Source organism: Phymastichus coffea, unplaced genomic scaffold, assembly GCF_024137745.1.
Source record: "Phymastichus coffea isolate CEN01 unplaced genomic scaffold, Cenicafe_Pcof_1.1 PCOF00153, whole genome shotgun sequence".
Taxonomy (NCBI): Eukaryota; Metazoa; Arthropoda; class Insecta; order Hymenoptera; family Eulophidae; genus Phymastichus; species Phymastichus coffea.
Genome location: NW_026706964.1, coordinates 316177 through 340848, shown reverse-complemented (window position 1 = coordinate 340848; position 24672 = coordinate 316177). Strand labels below are relative to the sequence as shown.

Genomic DNA, 24672 nt, shown 5'->3' with positions numbered 1-24672 from the left:
CGGTGTTTAATTATAACTTTGAATGGATAGATTAAAATAATTTGAAAAAAGCAATGTTTAACTAAACCGTGAAGAATTCTTAACTGAAGACATTCAATCGTGTTAAATTCAAAAGTCCAAGGTTTAGAGAATTGAAGTACTCATAATATGTATATATCTCGTCCCTGCAGTAATAAACCTAAAATTGCAGGTCCTCGTCATCTTACCTCTGAAATCTCTTACCCGCAAAAGATTTATAATCGCAATAAATCCGTAGCAGCAGCAGCAGCGCGTGCCAGCACAGTGTGGATAACGATCATTAATACTAAAGCTACCTGCAACTGGTTCATCGGTCAAACATTCCCGCCTTCACCTTGCAGTACCAACGCTCAATGCTCTTCCTCTGCTCAACAGATGTCGCTATGATACTTACTCAGCCGGTAAAATTCAATGCAATGGCAACCGCACAGTGACGGCGGCGGCGTATGCTGATCATCAGTAGTCGAGTGTCGACTCTCGAGGTGGGAGAGTAGAATATCAATATTGCGGTGCCGTGCGTGTGTGTGTGTTTGCCTTACATCTCTCTCGGCGTGCAGTGCCGCGTCCGTTCTAAGTGCGCGCGACGATGTGATAATTATTATCGGTTGTCATTGTGGTTCACTCGACAATTCAAAGGCGGATCGTCGACACGGCGTGAAGATAAAAAAAAGGGCGAAGGTTCGTAACACAACTTCCACTTTCTCCCATAAAGGCGTACATATACATACACATAGAAAGACGTACATAGACACGCATACGCGCCAGCGAATGTGCATGTACGAGGCGGGGGTGAATCGGCGTCGGCGCTACTGCTGACTGCACTTGTCTGCGTTTGTATGGAAATGTCGCGATTGTGTGCTAAAACGCCGTCGAGACGCACATGCACACACGTACGCAGACGTACACATGCATACGCATGGGAGTATTGAACCGCAAACTATAAGCACGGCACAGCTGTTCTCAACTATTATCTTTGCTGACGCTCCGCGTGTGTTTAAGAGTGGACTCTTCCCCGTTTTGGAAAAAAATACAAAAAAAACAATTGTAAATGGCCATTACTGCAACCCGAGAGAGAAGAGAAAGAGCGAGAGAGAACTCATCAATCGCGGGCGATGAGTCAACCCCCATGGATGCTGCGATTGCGCATTGGCCCCCTCCCCCTTCGAATGTCCAAATTCATTTGTATCGGGACGTCTCTTCCTCCTTCTCTTTGTTATCGAAACTGTACTTCCCAAGGTCTACGTTTGCCAAGATAACGAACGTGTTTTTGCAAGGGATATTGACTCGAAAGATTGATGCCTCTCAATGAGAATTCGATATGCATTTTTTTGGCTCAACGCGTCGATCGATCCTCTCTTTGAAATTCTCTGGTTTTGTAGCAAGTTACGTTTACGTATACACGTGTGTTAAACATCGGAAGTTTATGGTACGGCGAATTTCACTCGCTCTTATGTTGAAAAAGTTTTCAAGCAAAAACGTGTTTCGACATATCCAATCCCCCGTCGCGTACCAAAGATCGTAGATACACGCGAAATTCAATAAAACTGCATCGACACATTGTGCGGAGTAATAATCAGCTGAAGATCAGCTATTGTATCTGGCGCTGCGAAATGCAATTTTACACGATAGTCAGAACAAACAATATCGCTGGAAATGGCGATAATGCGCATTGTCCGCTGGGCAAAACTGTTACTAACGCAAAGTGGGACGAAAAGCTAGAGGTCTATTTCTTTTTAATACCGAGAAAATGTGGTGCAAAATTGCACAGCCGAGTGCTCTTGACGAAATCATAGATCCGCACTGTGCGTACGCACGAAGTACGTATACTTGCGCCAGTAATTAAACTTTTTTTTCAAAAGACTTTCTTTTTTTAAGCGAGGACTTGATATCTCATCTTTGCAGAACTACTCGAGTGTGCGTTCTTAATTGGCAAAGTTTTTTTTTCCTGCGAACGTTCGTCCTTTTTCCACCGCGGCAAAGAGACAAATGACCATACGAGGTTTCGTAATTTTTCGCTTGCTAATGATTCATTGAAAGCCAACACCTCGTACGTAACCCCTTTGTCCGCAAGCAATTAACCCACACGCGTGCAATTAATCCATCGTGCAAGCAACCCCTCGATGTCTGTGTGTACATATTTTCTTTTTGTTTGTTGCCATATGTATACTGGTTTTCTCTCGGTGGCTTTCTCGCGTATTGATTACGGTCCGCTGCTCTATTTTGTTTACACGCGGTGTTGGGTTCCCCTTCTCGCTCGCAGAAAACACTCGAGACGGGCGCTCTTTTATATCTTGCAAAGTGTCTCGACGAGGAAATGAGCTGCGCGCGGTTTTTCCTGTCTTTCTTTGTCTCTCTCTCTCTCTCTCTCTCTCTCTCTCTCTCTCTCTCTCTCTCTCTCTCTCTCTCTCTCTCACTCTCTCTTTCTCACTCATCCTTTGGCACGCGCAAAAATTGAGTAATTCATATTTGTCATTCAATATATTCCCGATAAGTGAGTTTATCACGAAAGTTTCATTGACATAGCGAGGGATTAATTTTCATTCGGCGGGGAACGCTTGAATAACTCGTACGCGGATGGAAATTCACTTTCTATCCGTTGTAGTAAATGTTTACTTTGGCGTTCTACAACTTTTCTCTCGTGAAAAAAAAGCTCAATGAAGCAACACGAAGCTTTGAGTGTACTCCGTTAAAAGCGAGTCATCGACGAAGAAAAAAGGGCCGTTTGACGCATGCAAAGTCCAATATATAGAAATTAAGTTCTCTCAATTTAATCAAGCCTCTCATATCAGAAGCCAGCCTCTACGTACATACAGGTGTAAGCATCAAAGCCATCACGAAGCCAACACCGTGTACATGCGCGCGTTCAATCAGGCCAAATTGAACTTTCAACTCGCTCGAAATAAAAAAAAAACGTACGTTGGCAAAGGAGAAAAGGGATAATTAACTCCGACGTAGGTTTTTTAATGTTCAAGTGGTAGCAGAGAGAGAAAGGTTTTCACTCGAGTTGCTACAAATTGATTTATCACCGGCGAGCTTCTTTTTCTAGTTGATTAGCTGATTCGTGGATGCGCGTTCGGAAAGGCCGTGTGTTGTGTATGTGTGTTTTAGAACGGTTGTGTAACCATTCTCAAACCTAGCGTTTTCTCTCAAATATTTATCCCTCTATTGAAGAATTACTGTAAATTTTTTTTTTTTTGAGAAAACAAACGTGCATACATAGATTTTGTTTTTGTCATGTTGATTCAATTATGAGGTTGAGTTTATTATCCATATCAACATAAGTATCAATCATACATTATTAAAATAAAGTTTGAATCTAATTATGGCAGCTTCAACGGTGTCTGACATTCTCTGAATGTGCATGATTCCTCGAATTGGATCGTGACTGACACCACTAATTTTTCTATTTTGAAAGACTACCGACTGAAAAATATTTTCAATACTCATTCCCAGAAAGTTTCAACTTGTTGACTATTTCTATCGGTATCAAAACAAAAGTAAAAAGTTTTCTAAAACAATAAAAAAAGAATGCTTTTAAAAAAAGTAAATACACGTTAAGCTTAAAATTCCCGACAAACATGACGTTGACAATGTTCATAAAACTAATTATAAGGTCGAAAGGCTCCTGTGTGCGTGAGATCAATTTACATATGGGCAACATCATTATAGCCTTATTAAATCGCGCGGGCATCGAAAATCCGCTAATCCCATCGAGAATTTCATAATTGATATCCTCTCTCGAACGATGAATTTTCAATTTAGCGCAGAGTTGGAGGTGCGCGCTCGCGAGGCGGCGAAAAGCCGTGTAAACAGGCGGAACGACTCGGGCCTTCATTTTCATACGATGGTTCCCTTTCATCTCTTTTTTCTCTCGGTTTCTCGAATCGCTGGGAAATTGCAAGCGCACTCGCGGAAGTAGTTGTAGCGCATTTTAACGAATGTTCTCTCGTACTTTTCTACGGAAAAAATGCCCCGCCGTCGGAAACTCTCTTGCTCAGCACCTCAGAGGTTTCCCGTGCGACAATCTCATTAAAATTTTATCGCTTGCAGCTTGGCGGGACGAGAGAGCGAGAGAGAAAAACTCGATTCGCGGTTAATTACGCGCGCGAGATCGGGTCTTCGACCTCACCTCGAAAAATGTAAATTTTTCCCCGTAATCGAATCTTCCCGCGCCGATACGTAAATAAAAGCGTCGGCAATCCCAATTCGCGCATCGCCACGCGCATTATCCCCGCGAGAGCGGCACGGCGGTAGGAAAAAAAAATGAGCTTTCGAGTGTTACACATTTTCCGCGCGCGCGTTCTCTCTCTCTCACTCTCTCGCGGCGTCGCGTCGCGCAGTTACGATCGATAGCGTCTCCTCTCGCTTGGCAACCCTTTTTTTTTTTTTTTTTTTCGTCGCTTTCGCGCTTTTTCCCTTCCAACGGGAGATAGCTCTGCGCGCGTTCGCGCGCTCTTTTTTCGGGAGGACGGCAGCGCCGCGCGCGCTACTTATTCAATCGTATGCGCACGCTATCGCCGCTTCCCTCCTGTCCGTCTTCCTGCCTCGTGGGCTGGTATCTGATTATGCCGCGCGACGGCGGCGGCAGCAAGAAATTTTCGTGCGGGACGTTGAACCGCCCGCGATTGTTGCGGAGGAAGAGAATACACAATGCCAGTCGCGAGGACAATGAGAGAGAGTCTAACTGATATCGGGGAGCGGAGTTAGAAGCGCGTTTTTCGTTGCTCGGGTGGATGCAAGATACGGCGAAGCGCGGTTGCCGGCTGCTGTCGCACTGATCGACACGGCGTTTTCCGCGGTAGAACGCAAGACTATAGTCGCGCGATCGAGGTATGAATGGTGAGCCGCGGGCATGGGACGACCACCTATCGCAAAATTCGCCCCGTTGTTCGATAATTTTTCCACCTCGCGGGTCATCGAACGATACCCGTCGGCCGACCGGAGTCGATAGCTTTCGTAGACGATGATGTTCCGCGCCTTGAAACTGCAAAAGCAAAAAGATAAATGTTCCACCGCTTGCGACCTCGCGCTCTCTGCATCCGCGCCCGCATTTCGCTATCAATAGGAAGCTTATTAAAAAATGTAGCCGCGGGGCGGACGAAAGAGAAAGAGAGAGGGTAAAAGAGGCGAGCCGCGCCTCCGCGTGCAGATGGGCGCGTCTTGGAATGGGCATAAGTTTGGCCGTCTAACTTTAGCGCCGACGCCCTTGGAAGAACTTCCCCCCTTTTCGAATAACCGTTTCGCTGCGGAGGACAACGACGACGACGACTGAGTTATCAGTCGGATATCACCGTTGCACTGTGTTTTTCCCTTCGCTGTTAATGTGGCATTAGTCTTTTTGATGCGATGGGGTTCTTAAGCGACCGCGCTTCCAACGGCGTCTATGTATAGAGAAAAAATTTATCGCCGGCTGCAATTGCGTGGTTCCGGTTGGGGATTCGGTTGTAAGTGCGATGGCCCTGTCACGCCTGGGGCTTTTATTTTAGTTGAAAATCTTCTCACCGGGTGAATCTCGATTTCAAACGATCGAAAATGTGACCTTTAGGAGATACACGAAAGCACATTTAGCTCATTTTCACGATGATTGGTGATAATTCTCTCAACGGTTGCTACACGTAACCGTCATTTCTCACATTAACGTGCAATCAGCAATTTTATCCAGGCCTCAAAGCGTCCTTCATTGTTTTCAAAGACCGCACACCAAAATTACACGGTCTGCTCGAAATAAATATGCACGACTGAACAAACGCGCGAACAACTTCGGTCCTCGGAAGTGCACCGATGCAGGTCGGATAATCCAACTTTTTGAAAACGCCAAACAAGTGCAGATAAATCAAGCCTATTTCAATTACGACTGAGGCTAACTTTTAATAATCTCGTCAATACGAAAGCAGCACATCTGCTGAAAGAGTAATGCCGCTTCGAGGGAAAAAAACGCATACACCGTCAGGAAGCTCACCGTGGATCCTGAAAAGGCTCGCGCAATAAGAACTTTGGATGTCGCTCCAATTGGAATGTATACGGGCTGCGTTTGTCCTCTTGGCGAGAAGTGGACAAGTCTCTCGCGCGCGGCCGGAGGAGGCCGGAGAGAGAGGGAAAATTAATGCCTGCAGTTATGCAAAGTGTGGGATCGCCGTGACTCATGCCCCCGCCATTGCCACGCATATTTCATCGACTCGGCGCGCGCGCGCAGCGACGCCAGCTAACCCGCGGCGATCGCTGATGTTCCTTAATTGTTCACCTCGTCCGAGAGATAAAATGCGCGCGAGCTCTAATTCCCGCGTACCCGCCCCCCTCCCCGTCGCAGTTCGAGGAAAATTGACGGGCGGTTGATTGAAATTAACGCGCTCGGGTAATGCGATCGCGATGCCGAAACGTCGCAATTCGAGAATCTCCCGGGCACGGTGGCGGCGTTTTTCACTCGGCGCTATTTGCGGACGCTTCGCGCAGCATTTCTCCGCGTGAACCTCGGCCTTTCTCCGCCGGACAATGGTAACGTTTGGACAACGCGCGCGCTTTCCAACTGATATTCCGCGAGATATCGACGTTGACTCCACACGGGGATAGTCTAGCTTTGTATAATAAGATTATTGGTCGAACGAAATCGGCTGTTATCGTAGCTTTTAGAATTTCTAGCTTTTCACTGCAATTAAGACTCGAATCGATTGCGGAATCTGTGATAGTTGTGCATTTTACGTGACACAGTGGCTTCTAATCATGAATTGGTTATCTAAAAACGGTCTATATGGAAATATATTTCTCGTCGAAATTCGCGGAACGAAACAATGGGAGTTTCTCGTTTATTGCTGCAATTCAGCGGCTTTCGAAGCTTACGAATTTTCAGACGCATTCATTAACAAAAAAAAAAAAAAAAAAACTGCAAGCTCGCTGGAATCGAAAAAAAGTCATGTCGGGCGTGCACTTTGATAAAAATAAAGGTCGCGAATGTTGTCGGTGCAACGACGTTTACGCGAGTAACTCCGTCGGCAGAGCAAGGGAGTATATACATGTAAGAGGGCAAACAAGTTATAAAAAAAGCCCTCGGAAACTATCGCCGCAAGAAAACAGAGTCTTGTGCTCGCGAACGAGGACATCCGCGCTCGACAAAAAAAGCCGGCCGCCGGACTTTCATGCGCGCCAGCAAAAGTTTCATTCGCAGTAGTTCCGCGCGCGGATAAAAAGGAAACTGCCTTCGAGGCGTTTTCCGATAGTTCCCGTTTCGCTTTCCCCCTCCCTCACCCTCTCCGGACCCCGGACAGATGAATAGGTTCGCAAAGGTCGACGGATTTTCGAAAATTATAGCTCTGCCCGAGCGAGTGCAATTTGTACCCCCCAGCCCTCCCCCTCTGGCGGGTGATAAATTTTCGGCGACTCTACGCTTGCAATTGTTGAAACGTTTTTAATTGCGCGGATAATGCGCGTCCGGTGATGCGCGGTATTGCCTACAATTTTTTACGAGCGCAAACGTGGGAGCGCGGTGACGTTCGATGCGCACCGACCGACCAAGTGCAACAATAATTGCGCAACCGGATTATGCATTTTATTTGTCAGCGCGAATGTGAAGTCACTTGCGCTCTCTTGCGTTATCTCTTTTTCTTTTGCCACGATACACTGCCAATTTATGGCATCTTTCGCTGCGTCAATAGACTGATTCACACGAGTGTATGAGCATGAGGCACATATGCCACAACTAATCCTACGTTTCGACTTACTGATATTCAAGTAATAAATTTTCGTCTCATTCGGGCATGACTTTAAGATGAGACTTTTTAAATTATATCAAAGTGGAAAAATAAAATAGTTTCAAATATCATGGATTGTTTCTGTGCAACTAAATTTTAGGGTTTACTTTTTTGCAAATGATAGTTGTGATTTTTCGAATTTTCACTTGAATTTCTTATGGGTACATGTTGATTTTCCAAAAAATGAAATTGAAAAAAGATCGCTTGAAACTGATTGTACGATACATATACCAGAACTACCTCTTATAATGCCTCTTATAATGCAATTAAAAGAAAAAAAAAGAAAGAAAATGAAAAATCGAATTACTAGAAAAAAAGAAACAGAATGAAAGCGGTCAAGCGCAACACACCAGTTAATCGTCTGGCGCACATCGGAGTGTAAGCAAAAGCCCGGAGAGTTATTTTTGAGCGATAGAGCACTTCACTAGTCGACGCGCGAGAATAGCTTTGCAATCATCGGCGGAGAAAAAGGCGTAAAAATCGGCCTTGGGTGTTTCGCAACGGAAACAATCGATATACGGAATGGGATTGCATCGTTGGAATTCCGGAACGCATAGGCGAAGCGAAAATACAAAAAAGAAAAAAAAGAGGATAGGCCACGCTGGAAAAACGGGGTTTGCTAGGAGTGGTGGCGCGGATCTAGGTTGGGAAGACAATCGCGCGATAAAAGCGGTGAGCCGCCGCGGCGCGAGGCTAGAAAGTGTGTGCCGAACGTCGCCGCGGCGAAAACAAACGGAACAAAAGCAAAAATAAATAAATCGCACCGGAGCGGCGCGGGTATGTGCCCGATCGCGCGCGGCTCGCAGGGAGCAGCGCCGGATTTACAACCGAGAGCGAATAAATGCGACCTTGATCGATTGAGAGATAAGTCGAGGTGATATATTTGCCGCTGTCGTTTATATTCTACGAGCGCGTGCGCGCCGGTGTTCCATTTCCCCGGCAGAGGGGGTTGGGCGTTAATTTTTGAAGCTATCATTCGAATAACGCTGTTACGCAAATAAGATTGTGTTGGAGCGTGATTTGAATATTCACATAATCCGACCTATTATTTTACGGACCGTCCAAGGTACTTGGCTGTATCTATTTTTTCATATATTTATATGAAACAATTATAACTTTAATCAAAAGTAGTGGTTTTTTATGGTCTCAGTATTATATTACTGTTAATAATAAATTTCGATATAGAATATTCTCTTGTTTCCTCGTTGAAAACACATTCAAGTTTAACGTTCTAATAATTAATTTCCGTTTCCCGTATAGCTCTCATTTTACAAATGTAATAATTAAAATTTTAATAGCCTCCATTATATTCTATTCACTTTTTCTCTCTTCCAAACATATTTATAAGGTGACACTGTTAATTTCACACGTGTAATTAAATTATCGATTTGTACTAATCATTCCAGTCTAATTTGAAATAATTTCTTATTTTCTTAAAACGATTTATTAATGGCGTATTTCTATTTTTGCAAATTATTATCGGTATTAATTATTCATAAATTGAGTTTTATGCTGGAAATAAATTTCACACTCATAGATATATAATAGAAATATTTCAAAGTATACAAAAATTCAAATTTTCGCGCTCTTTCTTATTATCAACCAATTACAAGGCTGGATGTCGACGACTCATTATTTTTTTAAGATCGGATTCTAACGGTACGTACAGTGAAGAAGGAAGCGATGAAATAGTGAAACTTTAATTGCACGTTTTCACGGCTGAGGCTTTATTAAGCTAACACCATTACGCGTACAAGCTCAAAATTTGGAGCCAGGCACTGCTTGCTTTCGACAGAGCGTTAATCGCACCCGCAACGTTCGCTTGATGCCCCAAGCTCGCGTGCTAACCGAATCCGCTGCTACGTCCGCCGACCGGCGGGCATTCCGCTCTACGCGCGAGCTTACAAGACACAATGGGAATCCTGGCGATCCGCTGCTCGGCGCCAATAAACCAGCCGATTTCCAATATGCGCCTCTCCCAAGGCGCGCCTTCCGCATTTAAACAAGCCCATCCAAACTGATGGCCGCGGGCAACAGCGTAAATAAATCCGAACTCGACGTATCCAAATCTCATTATCTCGCGCGAGGAGAAAGCGCACGTCCGAATTGGGATTGCCGACGGTCTCTCGAGCAAGCATCTCTCCGCGACGCTCGGGCGCCGCAGTCCCTCGAAAACATTGACGGCGGGCCACTCGCGCGCGTCGCCAGACTTTTTCCTCCTAATTTCGCTCGATTAGTGCCCGCACGCATGATTCGACCGGCTTCCGCGCTCTTCAACACTCTTCGTTTATTCACATTTTCCAGGCGAGATCGACGAATTCGCTTTGCTCGCTGCGCTGCGGCTTCGTGCCAATCGTCTCCCCAGCCGCGTGCTAAACAACTTCATACGGACTTTCGATTGCATGTTGCCGAGATGATAATAGTAAGCATTTGTCGATTGATTCGCTCGTAAGATCAACGCTGACGGCAACCAGATCTGAGACGAGCGATTCGAGATTAAGGATGAGTATTTGACTTTTGTTTTTGTGCGCAGTTAAATAAATATGTTTCAATTTTTCTTTCATAATAATGCAACGCAGTTGGTAAAATTTATCTCTTATAATAATTCAAATATAGCGCAGACTTTCGAATGTTCTCGTTGTTGAAAAGTTCATTCTTGCCACAATACCAATTAACGGCGTCGAGACTTCGAAAGTATACAGACACCAAGCAGACTAATGTGAGAGCTAGTTGAGTATTCAGGTTTCAGAATCGTGGGTCTATACGAAGCGTACGATAAACTCGATAAGCAGTAGTGACTTGGAGAAAAACAGGAGATATGAGGACCCGTAAAAATTTAAATAACGCACGCCGATCCTTGTGGTTGTTCTCGCGTAAATCAGCTCTCTCTCTCTCTCTCTCTCTCTCTCTCTTGCTCTCGACAATGATTCGAATAAAAGTCGTTATCGAAGCTGGCTTTTTGCCGAGGAACGCCTACGTTGTCGAAAGGGAAAAATCGCCACTCGAAAAGCTCTGCAGAAAGGCGCCTCCTCCGAGCCGTCGCGGTTACGCTAGGTGACGCCGACGCCGCCGCTGCCGTAGCACAATGAAGTTATTGTACCGGATGCCAGGCTCGATTCCCATGTCAGTCGTGTCGCGCACGCACACGTGCTGGCTGCAGCCACACGAGCATATGCGCGCAACGTGACCGCGTCCTTTTCGGATATTCCATGCTTTTTTTTCTCTCTCTCTCTCTCTCTCCCTCGACGTGTCGGGAATGGTGGTTTATATAGTTTCTTTTTTTGGTTTCTTTCTTTTTGCGGGCTTTTCTTTCAGAGCGGGAAGTGCAATCGCGCGAAGGACGCTGTTATTTTGGGAGAGAGGAAGAGCGGTTTTTTTTATTACGGTTAACGTGTGATTAGAGAGAAAAAGAGAGAGAGAGAGGAGTTACGTAAGAGGTGTGTATACTGCTGTTTTTTTTTTGCTGAGGTACTCGTAATAATAGTAGCGAAGTCGGTGGAAACGTATTTTTTTTTCTTTTCGTTTTCTGCTTCTGTTTGTAGCTCGAATGTATTTTTACTTTCATCTTTTCTAAAAGAGATTCTTCGCGTGAAAATCATATCGCTGGGCGTGAAAGGGATCCGATAAGTTGTACAATTTATAAGACAGTGCATTTTCGCGCACAAGTGAATTAGGCGCGTATTACGATTACTTGGACCGTTGTGAAATTCGCGCAACGTAATGTGTCTGCGCGTGCGAATCGCGACTTGTGTAATAGTCACGTAAAAACATGCAAACTCATATCGCAAATGCTTATATGCGTAATGCTTTCAGCATCGACGTGACAATTAAAAATAACTTCTTATTATTATTATTATATTTTTTGATGATAAAGTTGCTAATGGCAGTGTTTATTTTTCGAAACGAGGATGTTTCAATCTTGCCTTTTACATCCGGAATACCATTGCAAAATCAATAAATTTGATTAACTGCTCGGCAGTAGATCAAGACCTGCGTTCTCGTAACTTTCGTGCAGTCACATCGTTTGTCTCCAAAATGAATGTTAGTAACGAATACCCCACATTGAAGGTCTGACTTATCGACGTTCAAACTGTCCTATTTTTATCGTCGAGACTATGCCATGCTATTTTCCTATTCACTTCAACAAGGGTTTCCTTATCGGATAATCGAAATCCCAAATTCATCGTAAATGATATATATTTGATTGTACGTCACTCTTACAAATGCACACTATGGCAAAGTTGTACCAATCGAGTCGTTCCTTTTTCGTCGTTCGGTCCACGCAGAAATTCCCCCTCTCTAAAGAGAGGGAGAGAGAAAAAAAAGCCCGGCACTCATGAATAAATTACCCGTTCTCTCGGTTATTGCACACTTTCGCACTATATTTATCCACTTTGTACGTCGATAACCGCTATCTTCATCGCGCGCACGGCTCGCGCACTCGAAAGATCCACGCGCTGCGACAAATTAATCATTCGCAGCGTTCGCGCTTGATCGACTCGCACGCACACTTGACCTCGAGGCAGCCGATAAGACGACTCACCCCGTTTCCGGTTTGCGCAAAAACTATCTCGGAGGCGTAGCACGCCCCGACTCTCGAGAGAGCCGAATGGATTAATGGAGCTTCTTGTCGTGGCTATAAATTTCGCGAGTGACGTCAGTTCGCGCGCGCGCGCGGCGCAAAAAAATCATTTCATTCGCGCGAGAGCGGTGGTTCGCTGTGTTTTTTTTTTTTTTTCTTTTTTGTTTTTTTTTCTGGGGTAGGTAGTTAGCGCACATTGGCGGCGACAGATAGAGAGAGAGAGAGAGAGGTCCACGCTCTATTTTCGTGACTCTCTACCATTTCACGATTATCTAGAGTAGGTCGCTCATTTCTGGGAGGGGCGACGACGACGACGACGGCTCGCTTCAAATTAGCCGATATTGAAAACATCGCGATTGCCTCTGCGCACGCCGCGCTCTTCGTTTACCAGAGCGGCGCTCGCCGATGCCTTTCGATGAGTTATTGCGATACCGAAGGTCAGCCACGCGTCGGCGCATCGACCCTTTTATTCTCTCTCTCTCTCTCTCTCTCTCTTTCGCAGCGCATTAGCCTTCCTCAGGTTCTGACTCATGCGGCAATACCTATACAATAAAAATTCCTGCTCCCCGTTAAAAGTTACCGGCCGTCAAAATTCCACGGAGCGGGATGACGTTGGCTATGCGCTTTTTAAAGATCGCTGCGCATCGGCGGAGGTTGCGGCCAGAGTGTGTGAGAGAGAGAGAGAGAGAGAGTTCGGTGGGTCGCGCAACACGGGACCCCCGGGTACGACGGGCCGCGCGTGCGTCGCCGCGAACGACGGATGGACGCGCGGGTCGACTTTTATCAGGAGGCCGATAGACGCGCGCCAATCGCGATCGATCGACGGCATCGGCGTCTAATTAAAGTTCTGTTGCAGGGAGGCATGGAAGCGCCAGAGCAGCAGCAGCCTCCGGGGCAGTTCGAGTGCCGCTGAGCGTCGTCAAAGAGCGAAGCCGTTGTCGGTAGGTGTGTGCGCGCGCAAGGTTGTCGCATGCGCGCTCGCCAGCCCCGACAGCTTTTCCAGATAAGAGCTTCGCAGCCGAGATCACTGCACCCGTGACTTACTTTCTCTGTGTGTGCGACTGTACAAAGCCCGAGCGAGGCGTGGGTAAACAACTGCGAGCGACTCGGGGGAGCAGGGGGGAAGGGTGTGGAGATTATCGAGCGACGCGGCTTCTTCGCTTCGTTTTATTTTTCGGAACAAGAGATAAGGCGTTTACGGGGATTTTCGGGGGAAGGTTGAGTTTTCAAGTTTTAGTCGCATAACTTTTCCGCGGGGCTTCGGGTTTGTTGGATACTTGGCGGGTGTATCAGTGAACGCAAAGCGCCCGACTTCTGACGGGTCCTTCGCCGCCACTGCGATCGATCCGGTTTTCAAGATTGAAAGCAAGCCAATACGCCAATACAGTTTTAGCACATAACTCGGATCGCGATCATCCGAATAGGACTCGATCTCTCGAGAGGAAGAATCGCATTCGGCGCACAGTTGCACCGAATGTTCGTCGATTCGATTGCGCACTCGCAGCCAGACTGTCGCGTCCAGGCACTCGCGCATCGGCCGAAATCGCTGGCTGGCTCTTGGCCTCACTGGCGCGCTAAAAGCCCTTTTGGCGAATAATCAGATTTGCTCGAGTGGCAAGCCGCGCGCTCGCGAGGGCCGGGATTCCAGCGCGAAAAGGAACTAGCACAAGCGCCAAATAGGATTTGCTCGGCGAGTGGCCGAGGCGGCTGTTGCGCGCTGAACGCCCGAGACTCGTGTGTTTGTGCCGCAGACGGACGGGCGCAAGGAGGTGGCGCAGGTGGCGGAGGAGGAGGAGGAGGTGGAGAGCCGCTGCCTCGGAGAGACCGATGAAGACGAGAAGGCCGTCGGGACTTGGACGCGAGTGGACTGCAGCCCAACGACCGCGAGCCCCCCTCCCGTCGCGAGCGGACGTCGTCGACGATCTGCGTAAGTCGCTTGCGGCCTTGTCGGCGTCTGTCCTAGTTGACTGAGCTGCAGCTTTGCGTTGCAAGTGCCCGAAGCGCAGCGCCGATAATTCCGATCGGCCGATAAAGGAGCTCCGTCGGACGCGCGGCAATGGCGGCACCGGTCATCGAGAAGAAGCGCTTCTTTTGCCGCGAGTGGGCGTTCGCCAAGCTGTCGCATTGCCTGGAGCAGCGGCCGGCGTCGAAGACCTGCGGCGTGCTGGTGGTCGGCGGCCCGGGCAGCGGCAAGACGGCGCTCTGCGCCGAGCTCGCCTGGCCGTCGGCCGGGCCGCAGGCGAAGCACCAGCGGGCGCTCAACAGGAGAGTCCTGGCGAGGCACTTTTGCCAGGCGCGAAGCGAGGCGAGCCTGTCGCCCGCGCAGTTCGTCAGGAGCCTCGTCGCCCAACTGCTGCAGGCGAGCTCGGAGGGGATCAAGCTGCCCTCGGCGACCTCGTCGGTGAGTGCATCGTGAATTCCCTCGCCAACGCCGTGGCGGCTTGCGTTTGCTCCTCCCTCTCGCAACACTTTCGGGCCCCCTGCAGACCCACCGAATCCAACGACGATGCAGCAGCGTGGACCCGAGTGCTCGAGTAACGCGGCGTTCGCACTCGCGCTGGTGCTCGGTCGAGACTGTCTCGCGCGTTCCGAGGCAATCGCAATAATTTCAATTTGTCAAATCGGCCGCATTAGGGCGTACGATCGCGCGGGCGACGCCAGCCTTGCAAGGCGACGAGGCGCGCGCCCAAGGCGAGTTTTAGTCGCGGCATTTGTAAAATCTCACGCGCGGGCCCGAACGCACCGCGCGCAAGTTAGAGCCAATTTAAATTCCATACAGTGCGTCATATGGCAAGCCGTGCATCTAGCAGTGGCTCGGTTTCAGCTGCAACGAGATGGAGAATGGACGGCGACGTCGTTCTCCGTTTTGGCTCGCTCGAAAATTCTTCGTTACGACGTCGCTCCCGACTTGGCCAACTCCGCTCTCGGAGGTCGAAGGCGGAGATCCCCGCTGCAATTTTAACGAACTTTCGCCCGCGGGACCTCTTCGGAATTAATTTGCGCGCGCGCGCAGCCTGTAGAGCGAGCGAGTTCTACGCCTGACGCACATTCCGGGCAACGAGATGATGGAAGAAAAATCAATCGCCATCGGCACGCCAAGATCGGATTGAAAGTTAGTGACAACGCGGTGTTCCGACTCCGTTACTCCAGTCGGCGATGGGGGTCTGCTCGTCCCGACTATACCAAAGTGTTCGGTCCCAAATATAATCGCGAGAACCGCGCGAAGAATCATTCGCAGTTCAGCTCGAAATCACCTCTCGGTCGCGAGCAACAAAATATATCATTGATTTGTCGGCAGTTGCCAAGCTCGCCGAGCGGCAGTCAAACGGCCCTGGGCAGCGCGAACAACGCGTCGCCGACGAACGAGGCGAGCAACGGAGTGACGACAGCGCGGGAATCGGTGGCCGAGGCGTACGCGGAAAATCTGCGCACCGACCCCGAGATCCAGGCGGCACTCCAGCCCGAGGTGCTCGACCGCAATCCCGACGAGGCGCTTCGCAAGGCTGTTCTATTCCCGTTGCTCGAAATCGACACTCCGAAGGACTGCCTGATGCTCGTTGTGGACTCGATCGACGAGGGTCCGATTCCCGGCTCGGGCTCCAATACCCAGCAGGTGAGGAGGACAGAGGCTTCTTTGTCGGCATGGCCGTTGCGCGCTCTTCGTTCGCACCTCTGCGGGAGGCCGAACAAAGAGTGCCTGTGCCGTCGAGCAACCGGCGTGTCGCTCGCTCGCCCAACTTGTCGAACGCGCCTGTCCGCGGAGGCTCGCAGACAGCTTCAAATGCCAAATTTTACTCGTCCGATGTAGGCAAGCAGCGCAAGCGTCTTAGCCCTGAACGCATCGGGCAACGGTCGGGATTCGAAGCGCGAATCCGAAAACGAGGACGACGAGGAGGTGTCGCGAACGATAGCCGAGCTCTTGGCGAGTCATCATCATTTGTTCCCGCAATGGCTGCTGCTAGTCTGCACGGCTCGTCGCCAGAGCAAAACGATCTCTCGCATGTTCACCGGTTTCCGCAAGATCTCGCTCGACGACCTGCGCAAGTCCCAGGTCGTTCGCGACGTGCAGCAGTACATACTCGCCAGGCTCGACCAGGAGGACGCGCTCAGACAGCATATCTCCAGGGACACCGCCGAGATGCTCAATCACCTGCACATCAAGAGCAACGGCTGCTTTCTTTACCTCGAGAAGGTACTGGACGGCGTGGCCGAGTACTTTATCGTGCTGCGGGAGGTCAGAGAGATCCCGGGTAAGTTGCAAGTCACCACTTCTCTTACTTCCGTAGTGTTACGTCGCGCAGTGAGACGGATTTTCACGATAGATCTGTTCGCCAGGTCGATCGTCGCCTCGCGCTCACTGACGCTTAGCGGCCGTAACGTGCCGCACGTCGTTAAGTCAAATAACGTCGCGCGAGGAACAAAAACAGGAAAACATTGCACCTCGGGCGTCACATTCAATTTAACATTGGGACTGAACTCGATCTATTTTATGAGAAAACCTTTGGCGTGTGCCGCGTTTCCTTGATAAAGGCATAAAACTTGACGGAATCGCGCTTCGCGGGCTCCACCAAACGCTCGGAGTAACCGAGTCTGATTTTTCGCGCCGAGGAACGTTAGCATCGCGTAATGCAGAATATTCGTGGTCAAGCGTGAATGCTGGCGTTAGACTTGTAATATTTCACTACGGAGGGATACAGCGGAAGGTCGACGCACCGCTGTTACCTGTGTTCTACGTGCGTATATTATAACTCGGTCCGATCCGCACTTTCGTTTGACACGCTCGGTGCCTCGCGCCAATCGAAAATCATTGCACACGGTCGTACGTTATCTAACTCGCCGCGCGTACTCGTCGACAAGCCTCGTGAATATTTAGCTGCGCGTTGCGCAAATCGCCAGCGCGTTGGGAAACCGGCGGTCCACGTCGAGGGCCCGAGACTAATCGCTAATTGTCCACGACAGGTACGTTGAACGGTCTCTATCTGTGGCTCTGTCAGCGCCTGTTCAGTCGCAAACAGTTCGCCAAGGTGCAGCCGCTGCTGAACGTCATATTGGCGGCCAAGCTGCCGATCACCCAGTCGATCCTGTACGACTGCGTGAAAACGGCCAATCCGGCTCTCACGCAGGAGGACTTTAATCGCCAGCTGCATCTGCTCAGGCGCGTTATCTCGGTGTCGCGCGCCGGCGCCCTTATGCTCTTTCACCATAGCTTCGCCGAGTGGCTGCTCGACGTCAAGCACTGCACGCAAAAGTATTTGTGCTCCGCCACCGAAGGTACGTTCCGCTGACCGCTCGCTCTCGCGCAAAGGCGCAACTCGCAAGCTGCTTGAACGTTGCTCGCCGCTCGGTTCGCTACTATGCAGCTCCGTTTACCAATGAGTTCTCGTATGCTGTGCTTTGTTTTCACGAACATTTTCTCTTGATCGTCGCAATGTAGACACGCAAGTCTACGTTGGTTTACCACTAGAGGGCCACGGCTTCCGTATAAATCAAGTTTCTCTCGTTCAGCTAAAAATGGTCATCCCGCACATTTCCTTTGTCTTCAAGTCACTTCTGACGGCTCTTTTCTTTTTTATTCTTCCAAGAGATGTTAAGATTCACGTGCCAAACTAATTATTACGACAATCAGCTGTTAATTATTAACTGCTTATACATATTCTCTGCGAAAGAGTGATTTGACCAAAACAACACAAAGTTATCGAAATACGCGCGAATCAAATTAAATATAACGATTTCGATATTAATCGCCGAATAAAATAAGTAAAAGAAAAAAAAAACTTCATTGCAGGCCACGCAATGCTGGCAATGTACTACACGCTACGCGCAAGCGATCTCGATCCAGACGAGATTTGCGTGTTAGCGCAACACGTTCAAGGTGCCTTCGCCTGCCAAACGCAAAACATGCAACATCACCCGTACTACCAGCAGCATCACCACAGTACCACGAAATCCAACTCGACGATAGCCAACGACGCGGTGTCAACGAACGACGCACCGGCAGCATCGACCACGTCGACGACAGCCCAACCGCCGATGCTCGACTCGTATACCCTTCAGCTGCTCTGGTTGATCGGCAGCGGTGCGCCCTTCAAGAATTGCTACCTCGACAGTAGCGAGTGCATTTTGTGGCCGAAGCAGGATGCCAAGCTGCTTAAATTGCTCGTGGATGCAGGAGCTAAGTCGTCGGAGAAGAGCGGCGACGAGGAGGATTGCGGCAAAAATGTTCTTGTAACTTCTAGTCAAGTAGGTTTCCCTCGTGAACTCGCGCGGATCCTCTTGCGGAGCGATTCTTTTGTCGCGACTGGATGATTGCCAAGAAAACATTGATATTCTTTTGACTCGGCACTATGTCTCTCTCTCTCTTTCTCTCTCGAGTGTAACGAGAGAAAAGCCGGAGAAATCAATATTTAGCCAATCAAGAAAGTTCTGGCGAACAAAAGGATCAAAATTCAAAGCACCAGCCCCTTTTTTGGCTGCGAAGCACATGCACGTAGAGAAAGAGAGAGAGAGAGAGAGAGAGAGAGCAGCAGCAGCAGCCAGAAGGGGGGTAATTGGCCGTAACAGCCGCAGAATAATCGATAACCCGCGCGCTCGCTGCCAATGTGCGCTTTGAATTTCAGATTTCACGCAATTCGAGCCCAACCGACGAGTCGCCGATCGAGCCATTGGCAGAGCTTCTCGGCGAGAATGGTGATATCAACCAAACGGATTCATGCGGTCGCACGGTGTTGCATAACCTCGCTGCCGATGGGAATGCCACTTTATTGGAATTGGCTTTGGAAGCTTGTCCACAAGTTCGTTTATAATTTTTTCACTTTCGCGATTTTCTTCTTTTTATCTTTGCGAGATCGCAGCTCTCTCACGACGCTTCGTTTTTCTTCGAAGGCTAAATTGGAAACTACGGACCGGCATGGCCAGACTGCGCTCAATCTTGCTGCCAGGCACGGATACTCGGAAGTCGTGAAAGTTTTATTGGCGGCCGGGGCTAATGTCGATCACGCTGATTGCGATGGCTGGACTGCATTGAGAGCTGCTGCTTGGGGTGGCCACACGAAGGTATATATACCATTGCAGCTTGACGTACGTATCTTGTCTCGTGCTACTTTTGTAGCTTTCCCCATTGAAAACACTTTTAGATAATTAAAGATTCGTGATAAACTAGCGCGATATCTATAAAAATTCTAACGGTGAACAATCTCAATTTCGAGGTTATTCTGAATAACGTCGCTGGATATAAACTAATGACCGTTTTCATCGTCGGCACTTTAGGTGGTGGAGCAATTGTTAAAATGCGGTGCGATGGTGGATTGCGCAGACTGGGATCAGCGCACGGCCCTACGTGCAGCAGCTTGGGGTGGCCACGAAGAGATCGTAAAAGCACTGCTGCAACACGACGCCGACGTTAACAGGACGGACGATGAGGGTCGTACGGCTCTTATTGCCGCAGCTTACATGGGCCATAGCGAGATTGTCGAGCATCTGCTGGATTTCGGTGCCGTGATCGATCATGCAGATAGCGATGGAAGAACTGCTTTGAGTGTTGCTGCGCTTTGTGTGCCGTCGAGTCATGGTTATACCAAGGTTTGTCAATAATATTTAACAATTAATCGTTGAACTGCGGAAACTTGAATGGCGCTGCAATTGAAGTATTAATATGGATATTTGTAACTGCTAATCGAGCGCTTTCAACTACAGATGGACATTGTCGTAACAATCGATCGATTGAATAATTATTTTTGCGCTTATAATGCGGCGTCCAATAATAATTATTTTTGGAAATTAAATAATATGCTCAATAATTTTATTGAATACCCTTTGCTTTTGCCTCAAATTCTTCGTGTTCCTTGCAAAATTGATTGCTTGCGACTTTTAATTGCTTAAAATTATCTCAAATACAACTATTGAAAGCTGACTCCTTTGCTGAATTTTCCGTGAAAATGAATCGTTCAGTTTAATTTCTAATTAAAACCATTTAACTAAAATTGAGAATATATTTATTTATGTAAATTCAGGTGGTTAGCCTCCTACTCGAGCGAGGAGCCGACGTAAACCACCAAGATAAGGATGGCATGACACCACTTCTAGTAGCCGCATTCGAAGGACACCGTGACGTTTGCGAATTGCTATTGGAGTTCGAAGCAGACGTGGATCATTGCGATGCGACTGGACGTACACCACTGTGGGCAGCAGCGAGTATGGGTCATGGTTCGGTCGTTGCACTTCTGCTATTCTGGGGGTGTTACGTCGATAGTATCGACAACGAAGGTAGAACTGTACTAAGTGTTGCTGCTGCTCAAGGGACTACTGATGTCGTTAAACAATTGCTCGATAGAGGTACGATATGTGACTTTCTTTATTATTCTACTTTGAATGTTTATTCGGCGTGCGATGTCTAAGTGAAATGGTGAATTAGCTCGTGTGTTCCAATTTACTTGAAAATTTATTCACGCCCGTCTACGAACGCAGAGACCAAGATTTGCATATCGTTTAACTAAATCCGAGTCACTCACGCCTTGATTTGCATATGATCTATGCTGAGCGCAATCAACGCGTTTAAGTTGATGTATGGCTACAAAAACTGAAATACGCTATATTCTACTAAAATTAATTAATTTCTGCAAACTACTATGGAAACTCTCCCTAGCATTCCTTTTATCTCTTCTAAATATATATAACTTGCAGTATATTGAAAAGTAATTAAAAAGTTGCAATGAAAGCCTTGAATCTTGGCTTTCCATAATAAATAACAATTTTCCTTCAGGCCTGGACGAGCAGCATAGGGATAATTCAGGCTGGACGCCATTGCATTACGCTGCCTTCGAAGGCCACGCTGACGTGTGCGAGGCGCTATTAGAAGCCGGTGCAAAGATCGACGAGGCAGACAACGATGGCAAAGGTGCCCTCATGCTCGCAGCACAAGAGGGACACACGAATCTCGTAGAGAGGCTTATCGAGCAACATTGTGCCCCCATCGACCAACATGCACACGATGGAAAAACTGCATTGAGGTGCGACGATGGTTTCAATAGGTAGATAAGAGAGCTGCTGCTGTCGGCTATAATGGAAAATTTTTTTTTATGTAGACTGGCTGCATTGGAAGGGCACTACGACACGGTAAAAGTGCTGCTATCTCACAACGCCGACATTAACGCGAAGGATGCCGATGGCAGGAGTATACTCTATATATTGGCGTTGGAAAATCGATTGGCCATGGCAAGATTTCTACTGGAACACGCGCGGCCTGACATTGAGAGTAGGGATTCTGAGGTGAGAGGCTGCATTACATCGCACGTAAATAGGATGTGTTTAGTGTTACGGATATAATTCAATTCGATTTGTCAACCGGAAAAAGATACATTTTTTTACTGACCTACATCTCAAAATAGAAAAAAATGGTACATTACTTTGTTTTTTGCAGGGAAGAACAGCATTGCACGTGAGCGCGTGGCAAGGTCACGTCGAAATGGTCGCTCTACTTTTAGCTGAAGGTGGTGCGAGTGTAAACGCTCGAGACAACGAAAACAGAACTCCGTTGCACTCGGCGGCTTGGCAAGGACACGCCGCTGTAGTTCGATTGTTGCTCGAACATGGCGCCACGCCCGATCACACGTGTAATCAAGGTGCAACAGCATTGGGCATTGCTGCTCAAGAAGGTCACGAAAGCTGCGTTCGAGCCTTACTTACGCACGGAGCTGATCCCAATCATTCGGATCATTGTGGTAGAAATGCTATCAAAGTCGCAGCTAAGAGCGGACATGATACCGTGGTGAGGTTGCTTGAAGAACATGCTGCTAATCGACGAAGTTCTAGACCAGGTATGGAATTAACGTGGGAAATTATGAAAAGACATAGTTACGTAGATAAATTTATGCTTGTAGGTGGTAGCAGCAGTGCTACTTCGGTAACTTCGAACTCAACGACCGAGACAAAGCCTTCCTCAGCAGTGTTAAACCCAATGTCCACTCAGTACAGTCCAGCCGAGTCGCCGGACTCTACCAAGAGACGGAGCTGTGTGTCCCTTGGAAATCATTCGAGTAATAGCAAGTCTAGTAGTAATTTGACTGGTAGTACTAAAAGCGATCGTTGTAAGATTAATCAAAATCCACCTGTTCAAGTTAGTCAAGGTTCTAGTAGGGTGAATATTTCAAGCTCGTTTAAAATCAATTCTATAATAAGTCACGATGATAAAGAAAGCTCGTTTGTCATTTACAGGCTGTGCTGTCATTTACACAGCAGCTCCAGCAATGCTCTCGCGGCGTGAAATCACGACCGCTGAGTAAACTGCTATCGCCTTTGAAAAGCGAGCCACAGAGTCCAATTTACGCATCGCCGCCTCACTCGCCTTCAAGTGACAGCCTCATTCCGTATTCACCGACAAATACTAGTCCGCCGAGTGCTCAAACAGCCGCGAGTGTTATTCAGAATCAGCTTGGTGTTTCGCTGCTTACTGCCACTCATAGTACGCAGTATAAACCTGCGAGTGGCTATGACAGAACTGGGGCTTTGTACGATGCCATTTGCATTAAGAAAAATCAGCATCCGGTGAGTTTCCGTGAATATCTTTTTATGGTTTAGTTGAAAATGAAAGATCGGAGATGCATAATCGTGTGTTTTTAGCCTTTGATGGAAAGTGCCACAGAAGTCAAGCCGTTCGAGCTGACGAACGAAATGCTAGGCTTATCTATTAATTCCGAGAGAAAGAACTGTCACGAGGAGAAGAAACTTGCAGATACTCACTTTACCAGAGATACTCACATGAGAATAATTTTGGGTAATAGCGGAGTTGGAGTTGGTCGTAATATTAAGCATTCGTCTGATAACTCGACTGGAAAGTACGTATATCGTATATATATTTTTTTACGCGATGGTCGTTGATTTTTAATTGAAATTATTTCTTTGCAGCAGTTCAGGTAATTCGAGACCAAAAAGAAATGGCTTCGTATCGTCTAACCCAGCAATGCGTCTAGTTGCCGGCGTTAGAAATGGAATTGAGAATGCAACGAATCGAAACAAGCCAGTGACCACTCGTGTAAATGGATTTCAGTGGAAGGCAGAAGCCAGAAAAGAAACTCCCTTATAGGAGCAGGCACGTACAGTCATCTTATTATTTTGACATTCGAAAAAGCAATTCTTATTGACATTTCTATTAAAATTGCAGGATTTAATGTTTGCCAAGTGCACGCACGAAACATCCATACATCAGCAACCATCCTCCGACTGGAGGAGCTATCTGAGCAAGAAGCGCAAATCCTTTCGAAGATTTTTCTCGTTTCCCTTGAGCAGAATCAAACTACCGCCAAAGAAAGAGAGCAGCAAGAGAAAAAGACGTAGCTACCGGAGAAAAGATGAAATGTGATCGCGTTCGAGGAGCTTGAAGCGAAAAGCTCGTCGGATATCTACATACCAAATCCTTTAACGAAACCCTACGTCAAGTTAAGGTTATTATTATGATTATTACTATGATTATTATAAAGAAAGAAGCAAAAAAAGTTACAAAAAAAATTAGATGCGTTATATATTAGAAAAAAAATATGAACCGAGCAGACGTAATCCTAATGACAGTTAAGGAATGTGTGTATAATAAATGTAACATTAGAGAAGTCCTCTATTGATCTCATCGAAGTTCATACTCTCTAACGTAAGCTGTGAAGTGAAACCTAAACTATAATTTAAAAGAAAATAAAAAAAGGTAAAAAACAAAAATGAAAGCAAAGAGAACGTACGACGATGAAAAAGGACGAAAAACTAGTGTAAAGACTGAATCGCACTCCGAACACAAGTGCTGATCCTTTTTTTATTTCTTGTGTCTTGACGATAAAAAAAATTCAATTGACGGAGCGTAGATTTTAACAAATACAAAATATATATATATGCAGTGAAGACGTGTAAAGATGAAAGCAAATACTATTACGATTATTATTATTAGAATTTTCATCAATAGTGACATTTGAGAATTAAATTAGTAAAAAAAAAAATGAGAAAGTTTGTTTAGAGAAAAGAAATACGTAATAAACCATGGCCTCAATTCAAATATAAACGAGATTTGTGTATATAAGTGTCTGGAAAAAACAATATGTATCTGCACCTCATATAACGCATTACGTACTTTTTATATTATTTTATTATTGATATTATTGCGAACAAAATATTTATTATTAGTTCTAGTGTCTCTCATTAGTGATGATTATAGCACTATTACCGATTTTGAGTTTCGTTGTTACGAAATAGATGCATTAATAAATTGAACTTTTGTCAAAATACCACTTTCGCAACTCATTTACAATAATTATAATGAAAAATATGCTGTCTTGCAATTAGTATATAATGTATACT

General features: G+C 47.0%; 1 protein-coding gene across 2 annotated transcripts; it reads left to right on the top strand.

Annotated features, from left to right (window-relative positions):
• The first annotated feature begins 493 nt into the window (after positions 1-493).
• LOC131672546 (ankyrin repeat domain-containing protein 50-like) lies at positions 494-24599 on the top strand. 2 transcript variants are annotated; one of them, XM_058949845.1, is made up of 20 exons: positions 494-696; positions 13199-13283; positions 14094-14269; positions 14335-14743; positions 15641-15955; positions 16151-16592; positions 17302-17613; positions 18128-18582; positions 18960-19133; positions 19225-19395; positions 19609-19920; positions 20352-20673; positions 21101-21347; positions 21423-21606; positions 21758-22154; positions 22218-22474; positions 22552-22881; positions 22957-23171; positions 23245-23425; positions 23498-24599. In XM_058949845.1, the coding sequence occupies exons 4-19, from the start codon at positions 14399-14401 to the stop codon at positions 23417-23419; spliced, it is 4653 nt and encodes a 1550-aa protein (XP_058805828.1). In that variant the 5' UTR covers positions 494-696; positions 13199-13283; positions 14094-14269; positions 14335-14398; the 3' UTR covers positions 23420-23425; positions 23498-24599. The 2 variants fall into 2 exon arrangements, with proteins under 2 accessions (XP_058805828.1, XP_058805827.1); XM_058949844.1 differs by having other exon boundaries at positions 23242-23425.
• Positions 24600-24672: the final 73 nt, after the last annotated feature.